The 18391-nt window shown below is 42.4% G+C and overlaps 2 protein-coding genes across 2 annotated transcripts; both read right to left on the reverse strand.

Annotated features, from left to right (window-relative positions):
- Nucleotides 1-6: 6 nt before the first annotated feature.
- LOC143554424 (uncharacterized) lies at nt 7-1910 on the reverse strand (the record flags this gene model as incomplete). Its single annotated transcript, XM_077044182.1, has 2 exons — nt 1662-1910; nt 7-444 (listed from the first exon to the last, which is right to left on the reverse strand). Coding segments are annotated over exons 1-2 (687 nt in total), but the record flags the coding sequence as incomplete, so codon positions are not given.
- Nucleotides 1911-4238: 2328 nt separating this feature from the next.
- On the reverse strand, nt 4239-8628 carry LOC143554425 (aspartic proteinase 36-like). The gene is made up of 10 exons (XM_077044183.1): nt 8436-8628; nt 7317-7446; nt 6419-6663; nt 6077-6304; nt 5761-5926; nt 5541-5614; nt 5322-5418; nt 5177-5243; nt 4527-4598; nt 4239-4428 (listed from the first exon to the last, which is right to left on the reverse strand). Exons 1-10 carry the CDS (start codon nt 8555-8557, stop codon nt 4259-4261), a joined length of 1371 nt encoding a protein of 456 aa, XP_076900298.1. The 5' UTR covers nt 8558-8628; the 3' UTR covers nt 4239-4258.
- Between the last annotated feature and the right edge of the window lie 9763 nt (nt 8629-18391).

Genomic DNA, 18391 nt, shown 5'->3' on the forward strand with positions numbered 1-18391 from the left:
AGAACTGGACTCAGTCAAGTTATTATCTTTGCTAGATGAAACGATAACAGGTGGGCCTGCTTTTGTTCTATCTCTTTCTGGATCAATCATGGACAGAAGTAATATGTTTTCTGGCTTAAGATCCGTGTGTATGATAGACAGTTGGCGGTGCAAGTAATCCAAACCGCCTAAAACGTGGAAGCAGATTTCCTTGACCTTGTGAAGGGGAATCCCTCTGTAATCTGAATACTTGATCAATGTCAGCAAATTATCTCCCAAATACTCAAAGACCATGCAAACATGCTGCCCATTCGGTCCAGAATGTTTGAAATGATCCAAAAGCTTCACCACACACCTTTTGTCATCTGGATCACCCTCAGCTATCTGCTTCAGTATGGTGATTTCATCCATTGCTGCTTCTGTATAGTGTTGAGCACTCTTTTGAACTTTTAAAGCTACATATCTCTACAAACCAAATACTTCTATTGCATTCAAACATCAAATAATCATAACAACATAACAGGCATTATAAATAATTAAAAAAAAAAAACACTTGCTAACTGTAAGACTCTGCCTAATAACCAATAAAACTAGACTAACAACACATATTGAAATTGTAACAGCCTAAGTAAACCATGCCAAGATATTGTCTGTTTTTGCCCCCAATGGATTGCCCATCCAGGAACTCACGGGTTTTTTTTCACCAGCCCAGGCAAAACGCATCTTGGTAGAGAAGGTTCCCACCCCTTATAAGGAATGCTTCATTCTCCTTCTCAACCGATATGGGATTACATCACCACCCCCATTAGAAACATAGTTGTAAAAATCACGCATAGACGGCGATTAATCGCTAGTCAGTACCTCACCGACTAGTCGCTGATTAATCACTATTTGGTAAAAATTGGTCAAAATCGAAAACCTTATATAAAATCTGGTATAATCGTTGGTCCCTACCCCATCACCTGACTAGTGCCTAGAAAGTTCTACAACAATGCTTAGAAAGCCCAACAATTTCGCTGGCACATTAGTCTGGCCACTGGCTCTATTACCATTTGGCTATCTGGTCAAAGTTGGTCAAAATTGAAAACTTTATGTGTGTGTGTGTATGTGTAAATTTGAAAAATATCATATAAATGCCAATCTGATTACTCGCCTAGCCCCTAACGAGTTCTACAACAATCAGGGATGAAGTTCAGTTAGGGCCCGGGCCCCTGTTTTTTTGCGCAGTGGTGTAAATTTACATGTTTTCTCCCGAAAATTTTATACGTAGTGTAAATTTACCCGTCTTCGACTTAAAATTTGAGCCCGCCCCCCGCGTTTATGATTTTTTTAATACATTTTGAGTCTCCCCCCCCCCCCAACGAACTCGTCCAAGCTACGCCACTTACAACAATGCTTAAAAAGCCCAACGTCCTCGCTGGTACATCAATCTGGCCACTAGCTCTGATACCATTTGTAACAGCCCAAGTAAACCATGCCTTTGTCTACGCGAGTTCGGGCAAGCAAAGCGGACAATATCGTGGCACGGTTTAATCGAGCTGTAAATGTTTAAACAAGTTTTGCAAACCGAAATCTACCAAAACACTATCCACACATATCACAACTGAATTCAACAAACTCGCCAGTAAAATAATAATAACAATAATAATAATAATAATAATAATAATAATAATAATAAATACCGATTTGTGAGTATCCCAAGCGAGCCAAACAGTAGAGAAATGGCCCCAACCGAGCTTGCTCTGGACAACATATCTGGAATGCTTAAACTTATCACCAACACGAACTGCATGATAGCCTCCGCGTCTGTAATCCTCGGTGCCTTCGTCTTCAGATGTGTAATCACTCGTCTCACTCCGATCGTCTTCTTCTTCTCCGGTGGTGACGCCGTTGTTTCTTCTCCTGCTGTTATTGTTGTTGTCTTCCGCCATTGAAGAAGACGATGTGAATGATCGATCTGGAATTGAAACCCTAAAGAGTGAATGTGTGTGTGTCTCGAGAAGGTATAATAAATTAGGGTTTTTATTTTATTTTTTTTTTTAAGTTGCTCTGTTTGTGTTTTGTTGGTATGTGGATGGAGAGAAGATTAGCTACCTAGCTAGCTGCTCTTTATTTTAATTAAAATTACATCAATTTAAATCCGGGCTCGTAATCCATCTCAAACTCGGGTTCGAGTTCGGTTAAGCTCGACTTGATTCGCGCTTTTAACGAGTTAATCTCAAAGCTCACACGCAATTTGGCTCGTTTAGACCCTTGCTTTTTGTTACATATCTAATTAAGTGGTATTAAAGATTCAAAAGATATTTAAGCTTGCATTGTTTTATAAGATGTTCTCTTTTACAAAGAAACGGTGTCTTTTTACTACAAATATTTCAAATTATATATGTAGTTGTCGTCAATGTTTCAGACCCAGCCAGACATCAACCCGGACGCCTTACCGGGTCAAAGTTAGACCGACTCGAGAGGGTGAACCGGTGTTTGACCGGATGACATCATAAATAATAATAATAATTTTTAGACCCGGCCCAGACGTCAACCCGGACGCCTTACCGGGTCAAAGTTAGACCGACTCGGGAGGACGGACCGGTGTTTGACCGGATGACATCATAAATAATAATAATAATAATAATAACAACCAACTTCCTTGTGCATTCACACAGATTTTTTAAATAGATAGCATTTATATTTCTTCCATACTAACATAAATATAGCTTGGTTAGTTGGTTATTTGGTTGGTTCGTTAGTGGAGTATTCAACAATACTTAATCTTGATCATGTACTTGGGTGTTCAATTCTCGACGTCCACACCATTGTTATTTAATTAAAAAAAATTCCGGTTTACCGCCGGGTCACCGGGTCTGGGCTGACTGCCACCCGAAGAACCCGGCTGGGTTTTTAGAAAACGAGCCAACTATCCTGACCCGGCCCGGTGTAGGTACCGGGTCCCGGCCTGGCCGGGTTTCAAAACACTGTCACTAGTGGTTGTTATTATTATACTTTAGATTAAGTGCTCATCGGTTTCAATCTTCTTGGTTTTTATTTTCATAAACTTGTAGCTTTTATAATTATATTATTTATTTATGCACAATGTTAAATACAATCATACAAATACAATAATAATAATAATAATAATAATAATAATAATAATAATAATAATAATAATAATAATAATAATAATGAGCACGGTCCAACACTACAACTATTATCATGGGAAGGGCAGACAAGAAATCTCCTAAAATAATAATAAGTTAATACGAATACTTTATTAAATGTGTTGATATCATTTATCTAGTCGTATTCATGGTCAATTATTCTAATTTTAAGAGGAATTATGTTGTTTTGAAGAACAATCCAACTAAGATGGCCTTTAGAGAAAGGAAGTATGATTTCTTACAGGTATATTTTAAAGAATAGTTAGTATGTGTTATGTGAGTTTAAATAATAGCATTAAATTACTAAAAACTTAAAAAAAGAAAAAAAGCATGATTTTCTAGCATTTTATCATGTAAAGGATAAAAGGAGAATAATTCATGGTTCATAAAGTACAAGAGATATAAGATAACTTACTAAAATATAATTTAATAGCTAGGTAAAAGAAGAATAACCGTAAATGAGAATAATCGTAATTATTATAAAGTAGAAGAGACATAATATATAAAAGATCTCAACTATTCACTAAAATTTTTTTTAGCTAGTTAAAATTTTTTATGTTTATTATGTTTTCTCGTAAAAATTAAATAAATTCAGATACAAAAATGTCCTGTGCGAGTTCTCAACGCATTATTAAAACGGGAATGAATGCTCCTCACACGCTCTCTATATATACATACACATATAATTATGATTATAAGTTGATGAACCGAAAAACAATGGTTTTCTCACAGTGTTTAGTTTCCTTTTTGGTGGTGTTTATAGGCAAGTCAGACCTAGAGCGTCAAAATCAGTACGGACAATTAATATCCCGTTCAGACTCCGTTTAACAAAAAAAAAATAGTTATTTATTTATTCTAGTTTCTTGAAATAGTCAATGAGTTGGTGTTTGTGTGAACGTTGTCCAAGTCCAATCATCACACCCACCCTAAAGCCCCCCAATGAATCACATTGAATGAAAACAAAAGATCTTAAATAGTTGCATCTCATTATATATAAACACGTACAATGTATAAACTATGTGTGCATATAACCATTAGTGTTACATAAGAATCAAGCAATATGTAGCCAGTTCAAACCAAAAAGTCAATAAAAAAAGTTAAAATCAAGAAAAAAAAAAGACAATCGACTACAAACCGCCAACTGTCACCACCAAGTGTAATATCGAAGCAAGAATAAGAGCTGTGATCACTTTAAAACGAGTAATATGCAATGGCGAGCCGCTGTTGAACTGACCAGCGTTTACAACTTCACTTCTACCGCCTATTGTGGTAGCAGACACGTTTACAGATGATGTACCTAGTAGACACAACATGTTTTGTTACATTTGATTATCTTCACTTTCAAAACTAATATCCAAATAACCATAAATATTTTGTACTGCTATGTAAACTTACAGTCATAATCCGACCACCCGATCCGTTGACCGCCCAAATCATAAACAATAATCTTGTCTTTAAGAACAAGGTCTGCATCACCAAATAAAATCAAACAAAAATTAAATAAAAAGCCAAAAAAGAATGTTGAAAGAGTAAACTGCGGTTTTCATCCATGTGGTTTGTCCAAATATGCGGTTTTAGTCCAATAGTTTTAATTTTGCGATTTTAGTCTCTCTGGTTTCATTTCAATCGCAATTAAACCAGAATTCACTAATCCCGTTAAGTATGATTGTTAAACCCATCAGCTTGTCCTTCACATGAGGGCCAGTTTTGTCCTTTTTCTCCCCAAATAAACCCCAGTCCTAATTCGCAAGCCCCCTCACTAAGGGGCTGGGTGTATTTGGGGGGGGGGGGGGAAATGACAAAACCGCCCCTCACGTGAAGGACACGTTGATGGGTTTAACGACCAGACTTAACGGGATTAGTGAATTCGGGTTTAATTGCAAGTGAAATGAAACCACAGGGACGAAAATCGCAAATTTGAAACTATTGGACTAAAACCATAGATTTGGACAAAACACAGGAATGAAAACCGCAGTTCACTCTTGTTAAAAAGTCAAAAATATTTTCAGCTTCTATGATATATTGATATATAAATGAAACTATACCTCCTAAAATGGTTATTCCTTGATTGGAAATTGTTTGAAAGCCAATGCACCACACTTCAGCCCCGTTCTACAAACACGTTTTTTCGTTAAAATAAACGAACAAATATCATCAACTAACATAGTTATATTCTAACTTATAACATACCACTGAGTTCTGCTGAAGAAGGTAGTCCTGAGGTCTTAAACGCATTGAAGCACCACCCGCGAAGTTCAAGCTTGCAGTCGGGAATACTTCAGACACGCTGAAAATAACGTTAAAAGCTTCGTATTATATTACCAAAATGAAATACTTTATCAAAATTGCATATACAGATACATTAATCATATAACAAGCAATACTTATGTACATGTTCTTATTGTATACCTTGAGGTAATTAAATAACACCGGTTTCCCTTTGAAATAAGCGGCTGCACTGATTGTGAAACCGATTGTGTGATCTGCATAAACAAAAGCGATACCAACATTAAAAAAAACCAACATTATGATGTAAAAACAATACATTATACATCTAACATCATAATGTTTTGCAAAACTTTGACAAAATAATTAAATAAATATTTGAATTGTGAAGTTTTGTGCTTACAGCATCGACAAAAGGCGTATAAGCATTTTCTGCAAGGTATGTTAAAGTTGTTCCTGAATCGATTATGGTTCCACCTTGGTTGTCCGATATTGCAAAAGTTGACGGGTCAATGGGCAGCGTTTGACCATTCACAGAAATACTCTCCAAGTTCACATTGTAATGCGGCCTAAAAAAATCGTAAATCTAAGAATTTAAGAATATTATTTGCGTTTATTTGTTACATGAATACATTATACATACAAATGCTTTGACACGTTTATAGTTTAGCGAAACTTTTATTATATAGGAGTATAAAACATAAGCTAAGAAAACTTACTGTGACTGGACAAGTGGCGTATAAACCATATTCGGGTCGATTATTTGACCAATTACCAAAATACCCCCACCACTGCCAGTGCCAACAAGGCAATGAGAGAATGAATCAGGGGCAATTCCTTGTGAAGAAAGTTGTGAAATTATGGACAAGCCATTTTGACCAAATCCAAATATCCCTTCAACCGCTCTGTCGGTTTTAGTCAAATCTCCTGTCTGCAACGTGCTACAACTGTTGCATAAACCCATAAAATATTATAAAAGTGTTATAAAATGCTATAAAAAGTATTATAAAATATTAAATAAACAACGGTTCGATCCTAGTAATAATAATTTAATAACTCACCCGAATACGACATTAGCTGATGAATTTGATGACTCTGGACCAAGACCAATTGTGTTCAAATGCATGTAATCAGATACATAATAACCAGAAGTCCCGCTACCGTCTCCATACTGAAACTTGTAACTGCACTGGCCGCTGGAACAGCCCGAATCAGATGACCGGCTTGCTTGAGAACACCTCGAGTCTGAACAACTAACTGTAGAGCTCGTTGACGAGCTTGACGGGTCATAGAACTCGATTGGAATCTGTTAACAAAAAAAAAAAAAAAAACACACACACACACACACAAGATTATTAATTCATTGTTCACTCATAAGTGATTATACAAGTGATTGCAGGTGGTTGAAGTTACAAAGTTTCAAAATTCAATATTTTATTTTTATTTAATAGCTCTTGTAATATATAATTTGATTTTTTTGAAACAACTTTTAAAAGCTAACTTTTTTAGAGAATCTAAATGCATAGTTTGTTTAATTTTTTTCGACTCTTGATATAAATTTAATTGAAAACCGAGTTTTTTCAAAATAACGTATTTTTATGACACAAAAAAATACATCATTTTGAGAAAAGAAAAAACTCGGTTTCAATAAAATTTATAAAATTAAACAAAACCATGTATTAAGAAGATTCTTTTGAAAAGTTTATAGAAAATAAAATTATATGTTAAATGGATTACCGAATAAAACAACAAAACAAAATACTTGATCTTGAAAGATTCTTGAATAAAATCAAATTATATGTTAAATGAGTTAGCGAATAAAATACCCAACCGGCGCCTGAGTGGACCACCTAAATTTTATTAAAATTTTGTCGTTCACATAAAATCACTTATGTTTCCTTAAAAACACCACAAAATGCATAAAATTCTAATAATAACAAATAACTAGATTAATCATACTTGGAGTCCGCTGGATGTCGGGCACCCGTTGCACGGGTTGCAACTGACCCATAACACATCACTTCCGGTGTCAATTTGCACATAATAATCCCTTGGTGGAGTTCCTAGTTGTACTTTTGTATAGTACAGCCTACAATCATTAATCACTATTATTAATCACAATTCCAATAATTTAAGAATAATATCCAATTATCCCTTGACTTAAAAGTAAATGACTAACCAACAATTAACCAGAACAAAAGGACTTCAAATCCGAAACAAACGATAGTTTGGTTTTATGTTTTTGTAAAACTAAAATTTCGGTTCTGTTTTGGTTTTGTGTGTAGTTAAAGCTGAAAAAACATAACCAAACTGAACTTACTGACTTATCTGTTTTTTTAGTCTTTAAGTAATTTATAATAGTCAACGTATAATTTAACCCAAATATTTTAGCTTGAATGTATATTAATCAACTAATTCTTCACTAAAAAAATTAAGCCTAAATTCATATTTTTTGCCAACTTTTTCTTCGGCCCAAAATTTTCAAACCCAAATGAATTTTTTTTATTTTAGTTCTTTAACTAATTTATAATAGTTTAATATATAATTTAACTCAAATATTTCAGCTCAAATGTATAATACTCAACCAATTCTTAACTAAAAAAGTTAATCCTAAATTCATATTTTTTGTCAACTTTTTTTTCCTACCCAAAATTTTCAAACCCAAATAAAATTTTTTATTTTAGACTTTAAGTAATTTACAATAGTAATAGTTTAATGTATAATTTAACTCAAATATATAATAATCAACTAAAAAAATTAAGCCTAAATTCATTTATTTGTTGCCAGCTTTTTTTCGGCCCAAAGTTTTCAAACCAAATTAAAAAACCGAAAAATCCAAATCGAAACCAAATAGTTTTCAACAACTTAGTTTCTGGTTCCGCGCCCAAACCAGAAACTAAAATTCATTTTTTTTGCCAACTTTTTTTTTAGCCCAAAATTTTCAAACCCAAATTAAAAACCCCAAAAAATCCAAAAACCAAACAATTTTCTCTTTTCAACAACATAGTTTCTGGTTCCGTGCCCAAACCAGAACCAAACCGAAACATGCACACCCCTAAAACAAGTAAACTCGATTACCCGACACGATACGGATCATAAGTCCCGTCAACGGGGAAGTCAACAACATCCGGAGAACTCTGCTGCTGCAATATCCTCCGGTGCCGGAAACTATCTCTGTTCTTAAGCTCACCCAATTCCATTCGATGGTTCACCGGAAAAGCTCTTTCAAGCGTCAGAGTCGCCGGAAACTCACCCAAAACCGCCGCCGCCACCTGCAGGAACACCAACACAGCCGGAATTCGAGCATGGTGTAAAACCACCGGCATTTGGTTATCTTCTTTTACGTGAAATCCGGCGTGTTTTTGTATAAATTTGATGGGTTGAGTTTGAAATTGTAATGATAATGAAACAGAGGTTTGAAAACTGTTTTTGGCTGGAATGATAATCAACGGGTTGGTTATATGTTTGGTATAGCCGACAAAGTTTTTAATTCTAAAGCACGTTACTCATCTGGCCCTTCAATTATAGTCTAACTTGCACTTTTCTATTTTCTGAATTTCCTCCACCGAGCTTTCTACTAACGAAGTCTGGCCCGTTAGTTTTTAATGACGTGGAAAAATTAGCATGATGGCATGTGAAGTTATAGTAACGGTATGCATATTGGTCTAAACCTATGGTGATCTTAAAGACAATTACCCTGTTCATATATAAAAATCACAAGAGATGATAATTTTATCGATTAAGGGGGTGTTTGGGATTCCTTATTTTACCTCCTTATAACTTTTCATTAAGTTAATAAGTTACAAAAGTGTAACTTATGGAACTTTTTCTCTCACAATATAAGCAATCCCAAACACCCTATTACTTTTCAAAAAGTTAATAAGTTATAAGTTGGTGAAAATAAGCAATCCCAAACACTCCTAAATCAGTCAAACACTTCTCATCGTGGCTTATTAATTCAAGAATATAAAAGATTATTTTATTTTATCCATGTCTTCATAAAGATAGCTGTTATATATGTGTTAGGGTAGATGCATTGCATTAACTTGTTTGACCAATATGAATCATAATACTCAGGAAACAAATAAGAAGTTGCGAAATATACGCTTTTGTTGAGATTATTAGGAACTTCAATATTTAAACTGCATTGGTTCTTAGGGCCCTGAAGAAACACTAACCAGACCCCGGGCAGATTACTGGTAACCTGGGGGTTGGAGAGCTGTTTCCCACGAGGGGTTAGACCCTTGGAAGATGGTTCTTCTGATAACCTGCAAAACAGACACCGTGAGCTCGTCACTGAGAAGGGGGGGGGTTCCTCCTTGTGACCACCCTCCGGCGTGAGAATCAGACTAGATTGCTCTTTAAATATAAAAGTATATTAAGAGATTGCTAGAGCAGATATCAGGTATATATGATAAGATAAGATGTTGTAAGATGATCATACCATTGGGGTATTTATAGCCGAAGGTAGGTTTCCAAGGGGTTTAGCCGGCCCAACACGCTACCAACTGTAACCTATGCACGTGCCCTGCCTGTGAGTGGTGGATAGGTAGCGGCTGACACAGAGCAGGCGTGTCGTGCACTCTTCCTCTTCTGCCAACTACAGGCTAGGCACGTGGTATGGCAGGAGTTGGTGGGTAGGCGGCGGCTATTGGTCACAGTGCCGTGGCGTGCTGTCTGCCATGCTGCTGTCAGTGAGCTGTCGCATTCTTGGTCAGATCTTTTGTCTGTACCTCGTCAGGTACAGTAAAAGATCCTTCAGTATACGGACTAGCTTATTTGGGCGGGAGTATTCCCCCTCCCGCCTCTGTGCGGGATTGCTCCCGGCTTGGCTCATTCCTTCAGGTGACACTGAATGATCGAGAGCTAAGTGCCTTGTGCGTGTAGCCATGCTGCGCGGGTGGCCTTCCCTAATGGCTTGTATCCGAGGCTGCGGGGACAGGCGGAGTCCTTCACCATTGGGAGGCATTTCCTGCGGGACCAGCTTGCGTACTGCGCGTAAGGACGTCACGTCTCTGAGCATGGTTGGTCCTGCGGATCCAGTTGGTCTCTGCGCAGACGTCCCTGTTTAAGGTGAGTCTTGCGGGTCCAACTGGGCTCTGCTGGGACCTACCTCTTCAAGTCCCCCCAGTCCAATGTTCTTCTCATGAGTGTTTAATAAAGTGAGGTGAACTTTTGGACTTGAGCAAAGGGTTTTGAAAAGGGGTTTTGTAAGGTTTTCCATGGGGATTCTTTCCGCGGAAGTCCTTGTCACTTGCAGAAATGCCCGAGTTTCCTGCTTGGTCTTTGGGTATGATGCGGGTAGGTCTGTAACCTCCTCGCAAGTCAGGAGCATTGAGTCCCAGTTGTATGTATTTTCCATGAGGTTTTGGTAGTTTTGAACATAGTGATCAATTATGTTAAGACCACCAATTCCATCTTGGAGCTTCAAACAACGTAGTTCTCGACGTTCCCGCTATGCGGGGATGTTATTTCCGTTTCCGCAAGCATTGCCCAGAAGATCCTTCTTGGTTTCAATTCCCAGCGGAGCGCTAGGTATGTGAAGGGTTTTGCCTTAACACTGTACCTGCGCTCGTCTTACGGTTACTTTACTTCCAAGGTATTCCTGGCGTCAATTCCCTGCGGGTGCTAGGTATGTGAAGGGTTTTGCCTTTACACTTTACCCGCACCCGTCTTATAGTTACTTGGTTGCCGAGGTACTTGGCTTCAATTCCCTGCGGGTGCTAGGTATGTGAAGGGTTTTGCCTGAACACTGTACCCGCATCCGTCTTACGGTTACTCGTTCACCAAGGTTTTCTTGGCTTCAATTCCCTGCGGGTGCTAGGTATGTGAAGGGTTTTGCCTTAACACTGTACCCGCATCCGTCTTACGGTTACTTGCTTGCCAAGGGGTAAGGGGTATTTTCCCGCTTACTTTTTAATATTTTCAAATTTTGAATTTTGAAATTCGAAGAGTTGGTGAAAAGATAACAGTCCAAACCTCTGAAACGTCGTGCGACGGTTTCTTCTGACTGTGTCAGGACGTGCAAGAAGTTATGGCGACATGACATTATGTGGTCATTCCAGTTGCTTTTTCAGGCGCGTGGGCACGGGATTTCGGGCGCGTAGCCGCGAAATCTCTGGCATACGTCCTTGTGACAGATGTTGCCAGCTTACTTTTGCCACGCGTCATAGTTTCATTGCACCTTTGATTTCTCTCTCTTCCGTATTAAATTCATCGCATTAATTGCGATTACTATATAAAGGGGGAGAGGGTTATTTGCAATTCACACTTTTCACTTTCATCTCTTCTTCTAAAGTAATTTCCGGCGAATTTTTCTGTTCAGTAAAGCATTACCCTGAAATCTCTTTTCATCTTTCTTCCACCATGTCTTCTCATGATGCTGATGACCAGAAGACTGCTGGCGAATGCCAGTGCTCTCTTCCTGTCGATCTGTACCAGTATATCGTCAGGAAGTTCATGCTCGAGTCTCTCGAGCCTGAGTTTCCTGAACCCCACCATACTGTGTACGATGCCCCTAGTGGCAAGATCGGGGTTTATGCTGCATTCTTTGTCTACGGAAACCTTAGGTTTCCGTTGACAAAGTTTGTGTACCGTGTCCTGGAGAGGCACGGTGTGCACCTGACAGAGGTGCACCCCATGGCCGTTGCCAAGGTCCGGCACTTTGAGTGGGTGTGCCGGATACTGGGCCTTGAGCCCCTCGTTGACCGTCTGATGACCTTCTACACTTGGAGGTGCATCCAGGGGTGGTACACTCTTACAACCCGTATCAAGGGTTTAAAGATTTGTACCACCGAGCGGAGTCTTCGCTCATGGAGAAGAGAGTTCTTCTTCATATCCGCTCGCGCCATCCCCATCGCCATGAAGTTCAAGAATGGCCAGGCACTTCCGAACCTTCCCGCCCTCAACTACGAGGAGGCGGAATGGTTCTCGAAGATATCCCGGGTCCAGTCCCCGGTTTTCCGTTTTCCGGAGTCGGCGATGGTGATGCTGGGGATGAGCCGGGTGTGGAAGGCGGCGAATGCGGATAAGGTTCCGATCGTCCTTGAATATGGTTCGAACTCTGTCCCTTATGGTACGTCTTGTTTCATTTTGCTGACTTCGATTTTTTCTAACTTTCTTGTTGATTTCAGAGGGGAACGATCTTCAGTCGCTCCTGAACCCGCGGGAGGAAGATGGTCCCGCGCGGATGGGTACTCGTGCTCTGGACGAGAACGAGTTGCCCATCTTAGAGCAGACCGCGGGTCGGTTCGTGGAGGTTTACCCGCCAGGCCAAGAGATCCTGAGCCACCGACGGCCAGGTAAGCCTATCTTCTACCCTGAACCTCTCAATGCTGTGCCTGCTGCTGGAGTTGACATTTCTTCTTCTGAGGAATCCGCAGAAGGTCCTCCACTGGTGCGGAAGAAAAAGGCTGCCGTCGGGAAAGGCAAGGAGAAGGTGGCCTCTACGGCCGACCCGGTAGTCCTATCTGACTCGGAGTCAGATAGTGCAGAGGTGGCGGGGAAGCCCGGTGGTGAGGAGACCACCGCTCCGGAGGCTGTAGCTGTTACCTCCGGGGAGGCAGCGACGACGACGGTTACCGGTGTCAAGAGGCCGGCTCCATCGGGTTCGCCCCCGCTCGTCCGTACGTTCAAGCTCAAGAAACCCCGTAAGTACCCCCATAATTCTTGTCTAGATTTGTTGTTTCAAATAAATTTTTCTAACACTTTTGCTTGTGCAGGTGTGGATGCTGACGCATTCCAGGGTGGAGTTGGAGCAAGTATTCCCCCGCCAATGAGGGAAGGCTCGGTCAGCCTTCCCGAGGCGTCGACCCAGGCGTCTGCGCCTGCTTCCGTTGGTTCCAGCCTTCCTGAGGCTGTTCCAGCTGAGAAGGTGTCTCCGCCGGCCGTGAGTGCAATTTTTACAGCATCTTTCACGGAGCCGGCGGTTACTGTTGCTGAGGAGGCGACGCCAACAATGGCTACCACAGCGGCTGCCACTATACCTGCGCCACCGGCACCGACGGCCGGACCATCAGGTACGCGCCGGGCTTCCCGCCGATCTATGCCACCTTCCCGTCTGCCTGACCTGTTGGATGGATTTCCTTTAGGTTCAGGTGATGGGTTTGGCGGCTATCGGCCTGTTATTGACCCTACAGGTACGTAGGGTTCTTTTTCCTTTGTATATTTTTGTCATCTTTTCCTAACTGCCTTTGTTTCTTTTGCAGTGTCGGATTCCAATGAAGTGTATGTTCCAAGATGGAACATATGCCGAGGAACAACCCTTCGCACCCCTGTGGAGTGCGTGGATTGGGCTCGCCACGCTGCTCCTCATGGTGCGTTGGGGGAAGCCATGGCTAGCTACCAGGAGGGTAGGCTAACCAATGAGCTTCGGGTTCTCCAAGCCCGGATGCAGCCCCGCGTCAAGCTGCTTTGTCGTGAAAACGACAAGTTAAAAGCAGCTCGCGCCAAAGAAATATCTGAGACGCGGGCTCTGCGGGAGGAGAACCGGCAGTTGGCCGCTGCCGCCGCCGAGAAGGAGAGAGCATTCAAGGCCCTCGAGGTTGAAGTCCAGGCGCGACTCGAGGCCCGCTCCAAGGCTGCCCAAGCTGTGAATGAACAGCTTCGGCTGGCTAAGGAGACTGCGCGAAACTCAACTGAGAGGGCTGCCAAGGCTGAAGCTGTTGCTGAGCCGCTTCGCGAAGAGAATGAGCAGCTTAAATGCAAATTAAAGGCTCTTCAGCATGCTCATGACGCCTTGGCAATGGAAGATGCCAAGAAGCTGCAGGAGATCCTTGACCAGAGGGGGGTGCTTGACCGCACTGAAAGGAAACTCAAAAGCGTCGAAGAGGCTGCCGCCAAGGAAGTTCAACTTGCCAACCTTGATAAAAGCGGAGCCGAACGTGCTTACAAAGAAAGTCAAGCTACCCTCCAATGGCTGCTTCGAGAAGCGTTGCCTCAGGTATCTTTATCTTCTTCTTTACGCTTTCCGCTCGTAATTAGAAAATGTTCTAACTTGTATTCTTTTGTAGGTTGTGCGTCGGGTCCTTTCAGAGACCTCTTATGACGATGCGATGAGCGCAACCCTCAACGCTTCTCATGAGGATGGGGAGAAGACTGGCTTCCTGCTTGGTCTAGGGTTTGCTGAGAGAGGCTTTCCGCCCTCCAACTTCCCTTTATTCAATGTTAATACTGAAGCTGCTTATGACCAAGCTGTGAACCAGTACGCTGCCTTCCCGCATCCAGTGGTGGAGAAGGTGAATGAAGCTGCTGCTGCTGATGATGGGTTAAACATCCTTAAGGCTTTCCTTGGGCAGCCGCGCTCTGACGGTGCTGGTCCAAGCGGAGGTGGCCCTGAAGCCTGATCCTGAAGATCCCTTCCCACTGCTAGGATAGACTTAGCTTTGTATAGATTTCTTTTAGGCGGGTAGTTACCCGGCCACTGTTGTAATATATCATTGAAATATACGATTGTTATTCCTTTCATTGGATTCTTTGCTTTATAAACTTATGACTTGCATACTTAGTTTAAAATAGCAATTTTCCAAGTGTTTAGAATAAGTTAACCTGTGAACATGGTTGATGGGTTAAAGTTTTGCTTCCTCTTTCGTGATTGTGCGGGTAGACCCGTCACTTGCACTTAGTAGGATGGCATAACTTTACCCATATCTGACCTGCGTGTAGGTTTACCTGTTGAGGATAAGTTAACCTTTGAACGTGGCTGATAATAGGTGTGAAGTTTTGCTTCCTCTTTCGTGATTGTGCGGGTAGACCCGTCACTTGCACTTAGTAGGATGGCATAACTTTACCCATATCTGACCTGCGTATAGGTTTACCTTTTCCTCTTAAGAATTTTGAACCGTCCCACGCGCGGTTGTTGATAGGTTGGTGCAGTTCCCTCGAATGATTCATGCGGATAGACCAGCACTTTCATATGGTAACTTTTTTCCCCTTCAACTGACCTGCGTGAAGGTTTATCATGCTTTTTGGGTTCGTGCGGGTAGGACCGCCTTCCCATGCAATGACGTTTTTTGTAATTATGCGGTGAAAACCGGCATATTAGTGTGTACAAAAGTATAAATGTAAATCATCAGCTTCGACGTTTGAAAGAGAATCATTTCCATTAGAAGTGGCTCTTGGCCTTTTCTGTACAAATTGGAATTGATTACATGCAAACTGTGTAATTGAACTCCCTTCCATGTTGGGACAGGAGTGCCATCGAGCCGACACGCACCTGTTTCGGGATCTCGTTCTTTACGCAGCATGTAGTCTCCATATTGAAGCTGATTTTTTATTCGTGTTTACCCCAGCCATGGTTCCACACGCACCTGCCTGCCTGCTTAGCTTTTATTTCGCCACGAGGTGCGCGAGCGTCCCATCTCTGACGAATGTTTCGACCATGTCTTTTACGTCTATGCATTCTTCAGTGTTGTGGCCTTTTGTTCTGTGATAGTCACAGTACTTGCTCCGATCAGCATCGTGACGATGTCGGATTACTGGAGGCTTTGGCCATGGGAGCTCTTCAGTAGCAAATATGTCAGTGACGCTTTTGGTAAGTGGCGTCCATCTGGAGTTCCGGTGCAGCTTTACATTATCCCTTTCACCCAATCGGTGCTGTAAGCCGGATGAGGTGTCAAAGTTTACCCTTGACTGCCAAATGCCTTGCTTCCGTTTTTTGTTCAATCGGGCGGTGAGGACGTTGTCCTCTCTCGTCCTCTGGGTGTAAAGGTTTGTGCTCTGCGGAAGGTCTCTACCCAATTGCTTCTCCGTTTCCGCATAGCGTTTGGCTGCTGTCATGATGCCATCCCATGTGGATGGCATTCCATCTTTACCCGTTAGGGTGCGGATAAGCTCTGGGTCCTGCGCGCCCTGGATGAAGGCTGCGCGAACAAGATCCTCGCTGATATTGCCCAAACTTAACTTCTTTGAGTTGAAGCGAGTGATGAAGTTTGGCAGAGATTCATCTTCTTCCCGTATGCTTTTGAGGATTGTCCATTGCTCCTCGGTATACTTTCGCTGCTGGCTGAAGTGTTGGCTAAACTTCTGCTGGAAGTCTGCCCAGTCGTAAATGTGGTTAACCGGTAAACGATCAAACCAAACCCTAGCAGCCCCCACCAGCGTCATTTGAAACATGTAACACCACGTGGGTTCCGTCCAATTGCTGACGGTTGCCCCTGCTATGAACCTGTTCAAATGGTCGTCTGGGTCAGATATACCATCATAAGTGCCTATGTTGGGCATTTGTTTGGCACTTTTTGGGGCAATTGCTTCCGCAATGTCCCTTGCAAATTTGGACGTTCCCGCATTTGCAACGTTCGGTCTGAACGTTTTGGAGAAGTCTCGTGAACTTCCACCTGTATTTTTTGGTTTGAAGGCTTGTCCAAAATGCCTTTTCGGTTGGGATTCCGTCTCCTTACGCTTCCCTTTTGCCCTATGGCGAGGGTTCGCGTCGGAGTCGGATTCCTCCGAGTCATCCTCCCAGTACTCGAATTCGTCGGCCTGTTGCACGGAACGCAAGCGTTCGTCCAACTCAGCCTGGAATTCCTTTTGTCGTGCCTCCGCCCATGCCTTAACTTTATCGAGAGTCTGGCGGGGGAGTCTTCGTTTCTCAAACTGGGTATCGGTGGATCCCAGTAGGCGGTCATTTACTGCACTTGCCCCAGCTTTGGTAAGTGGGGTAGTGTTCGTAAAAACTGTGTTGCCGGTATTCCCCCTAGTAGCTGGGGTTGTGGTTACCGGAATTTCTCTAACCATCTTTGCAGAAGTTTGAAAAAACTGGAGAAAATTGTAGTTCTAGCTTTATGCACGGATGGCGCCAATGAAGAAACACTAACCAGACCCCGGGCAGATTACTGGTAACCTGGGGGTTGGAGAGCTGTTTCCCACGAGGGGTTAGACCCTTGGAAGATGGTTCTTCTGATAACCTGCAAAACAGACACCGTGAGCTCGTCACTGAGAAGGGGGGGGGGTTCCTCCTTGTGACCACCCTCCGGCGTGAGAATCAGACTAGATTGCTCTTTAAATATAAAAGTATATTAAGAGATTGCTAGAGCAGATATCAGGTATATATGATAAGATAAGATGTTGTAAGATGATCATACCATTGGGGTATTTATAGCCGAAGGTAGGTTTCCAAGGGGTTTAGCCGGCCCAACACGCTACCAACTGTAACCTATGCACGTGCCCTGCCTGTGAGTGGTGGATAGGTAGCGGCTGACACAGAGCAGGCGTGTCGTGCACTCTTCCTCTTCTGCCAACTACAGGCTAGGCACGTGGTATGGCAGGAGTTGGTGGGTAGGCGGCGGCTATTGGTCACAGTGCCGTGGCGTGCTGTCTGCCATGCTGCTGTCAGTGAGCTGTCGCATTCTTGGTCAGATCTTTTGTCTGTACCTCGTCAGGTACAGTAAAAGATCCTTCAGTATACGGACTAGCTTATTTGGGCGGGAGTATTCCCCCTCCCGCCTCTGTGCGGGATTGCTCCCGGCTTGGCTCATTCCTTCAGGTGACACTGAATGATCGAGAGCTAAGTGCCTTGTGCGTGTAGCCATGCTGCGCGGGTGGCCTTCCCTAATGGCTTGTATCCGAGGCTGCGGGGACAGGCGGAGTCCTTCACCATTGGGAGGCATTTCCTGCGGGACCAGCTTGCGTACTGCGCGTAAGGACGTCACGTCTCTGAGCATGGTTGGTCCTGTGGATCCAGTTGGTCTCTGCGCAGACGTCCCTGTTTAAGGTGAGTCTTGCGGGTCCAACTGGGCTCTGCTGGGACCTACCTCTTCAGGCCCATAACCCCTATTAGCAACGAGGGATCAAAGGAAGCAATGTCCTTTGGCAGGGGTCAAGGGGTGAAACTGCATTGTTTCTTAGAGCCCATAACCCCTATTAGCAACGAGGGATCAAAGGAGGCAACGTCCTTTGGCAGGGGTCTAGGGGCAGGGCCCCTCAAAACGAGGTCCGAGGGATAGAGCCCCAGATGGCGTCGAGTTAATTTTGCTTTATTAAAAATTCATTAGAATTTTAATTTTCAGAATTGCATTTATGAAATTTGGTGTCTAAAG

Source organism: Bidens hawaiensis, unplaced genomic scaffold (genome assembly GCF_021521415.1).
Source record: "Bidens hawaiensis isolate Kalapana, Puna unplaced genomic scaffold, B.hawaiensis_p1.1 tig00017681_1, whole genome shotgun sequence".
NCBI lineage: Eukaryota > Viridiplantae > Streptophyta > Magnoliopsida > Asterales > Asteraceae > Bidens > Bidens hawaiensis.

Coding starts and splice junctions, on each gene's coding strand:
- LOC143554425 (XM_077044183.1), bottom strand. CDS start 8,557: ATGGAATTGGGTGAGCTTAAGAACAGAGATAGTTTCCGGCACCGGAGG. Junction 6,664..7,316: donor CGACATCCAGCGGACTCCAA/GTATGATTAATC, acceptor TTTTGTTAACAG/ATTCCAATCGAGTTCTATGA. Junction 4,599..5,176: donor AGGAATAACCATTTTAGGAG/GTATAGTTTCAT, acceptor TTGGTGATGCAG/ACCTTGTTCTTAAAGACAAG.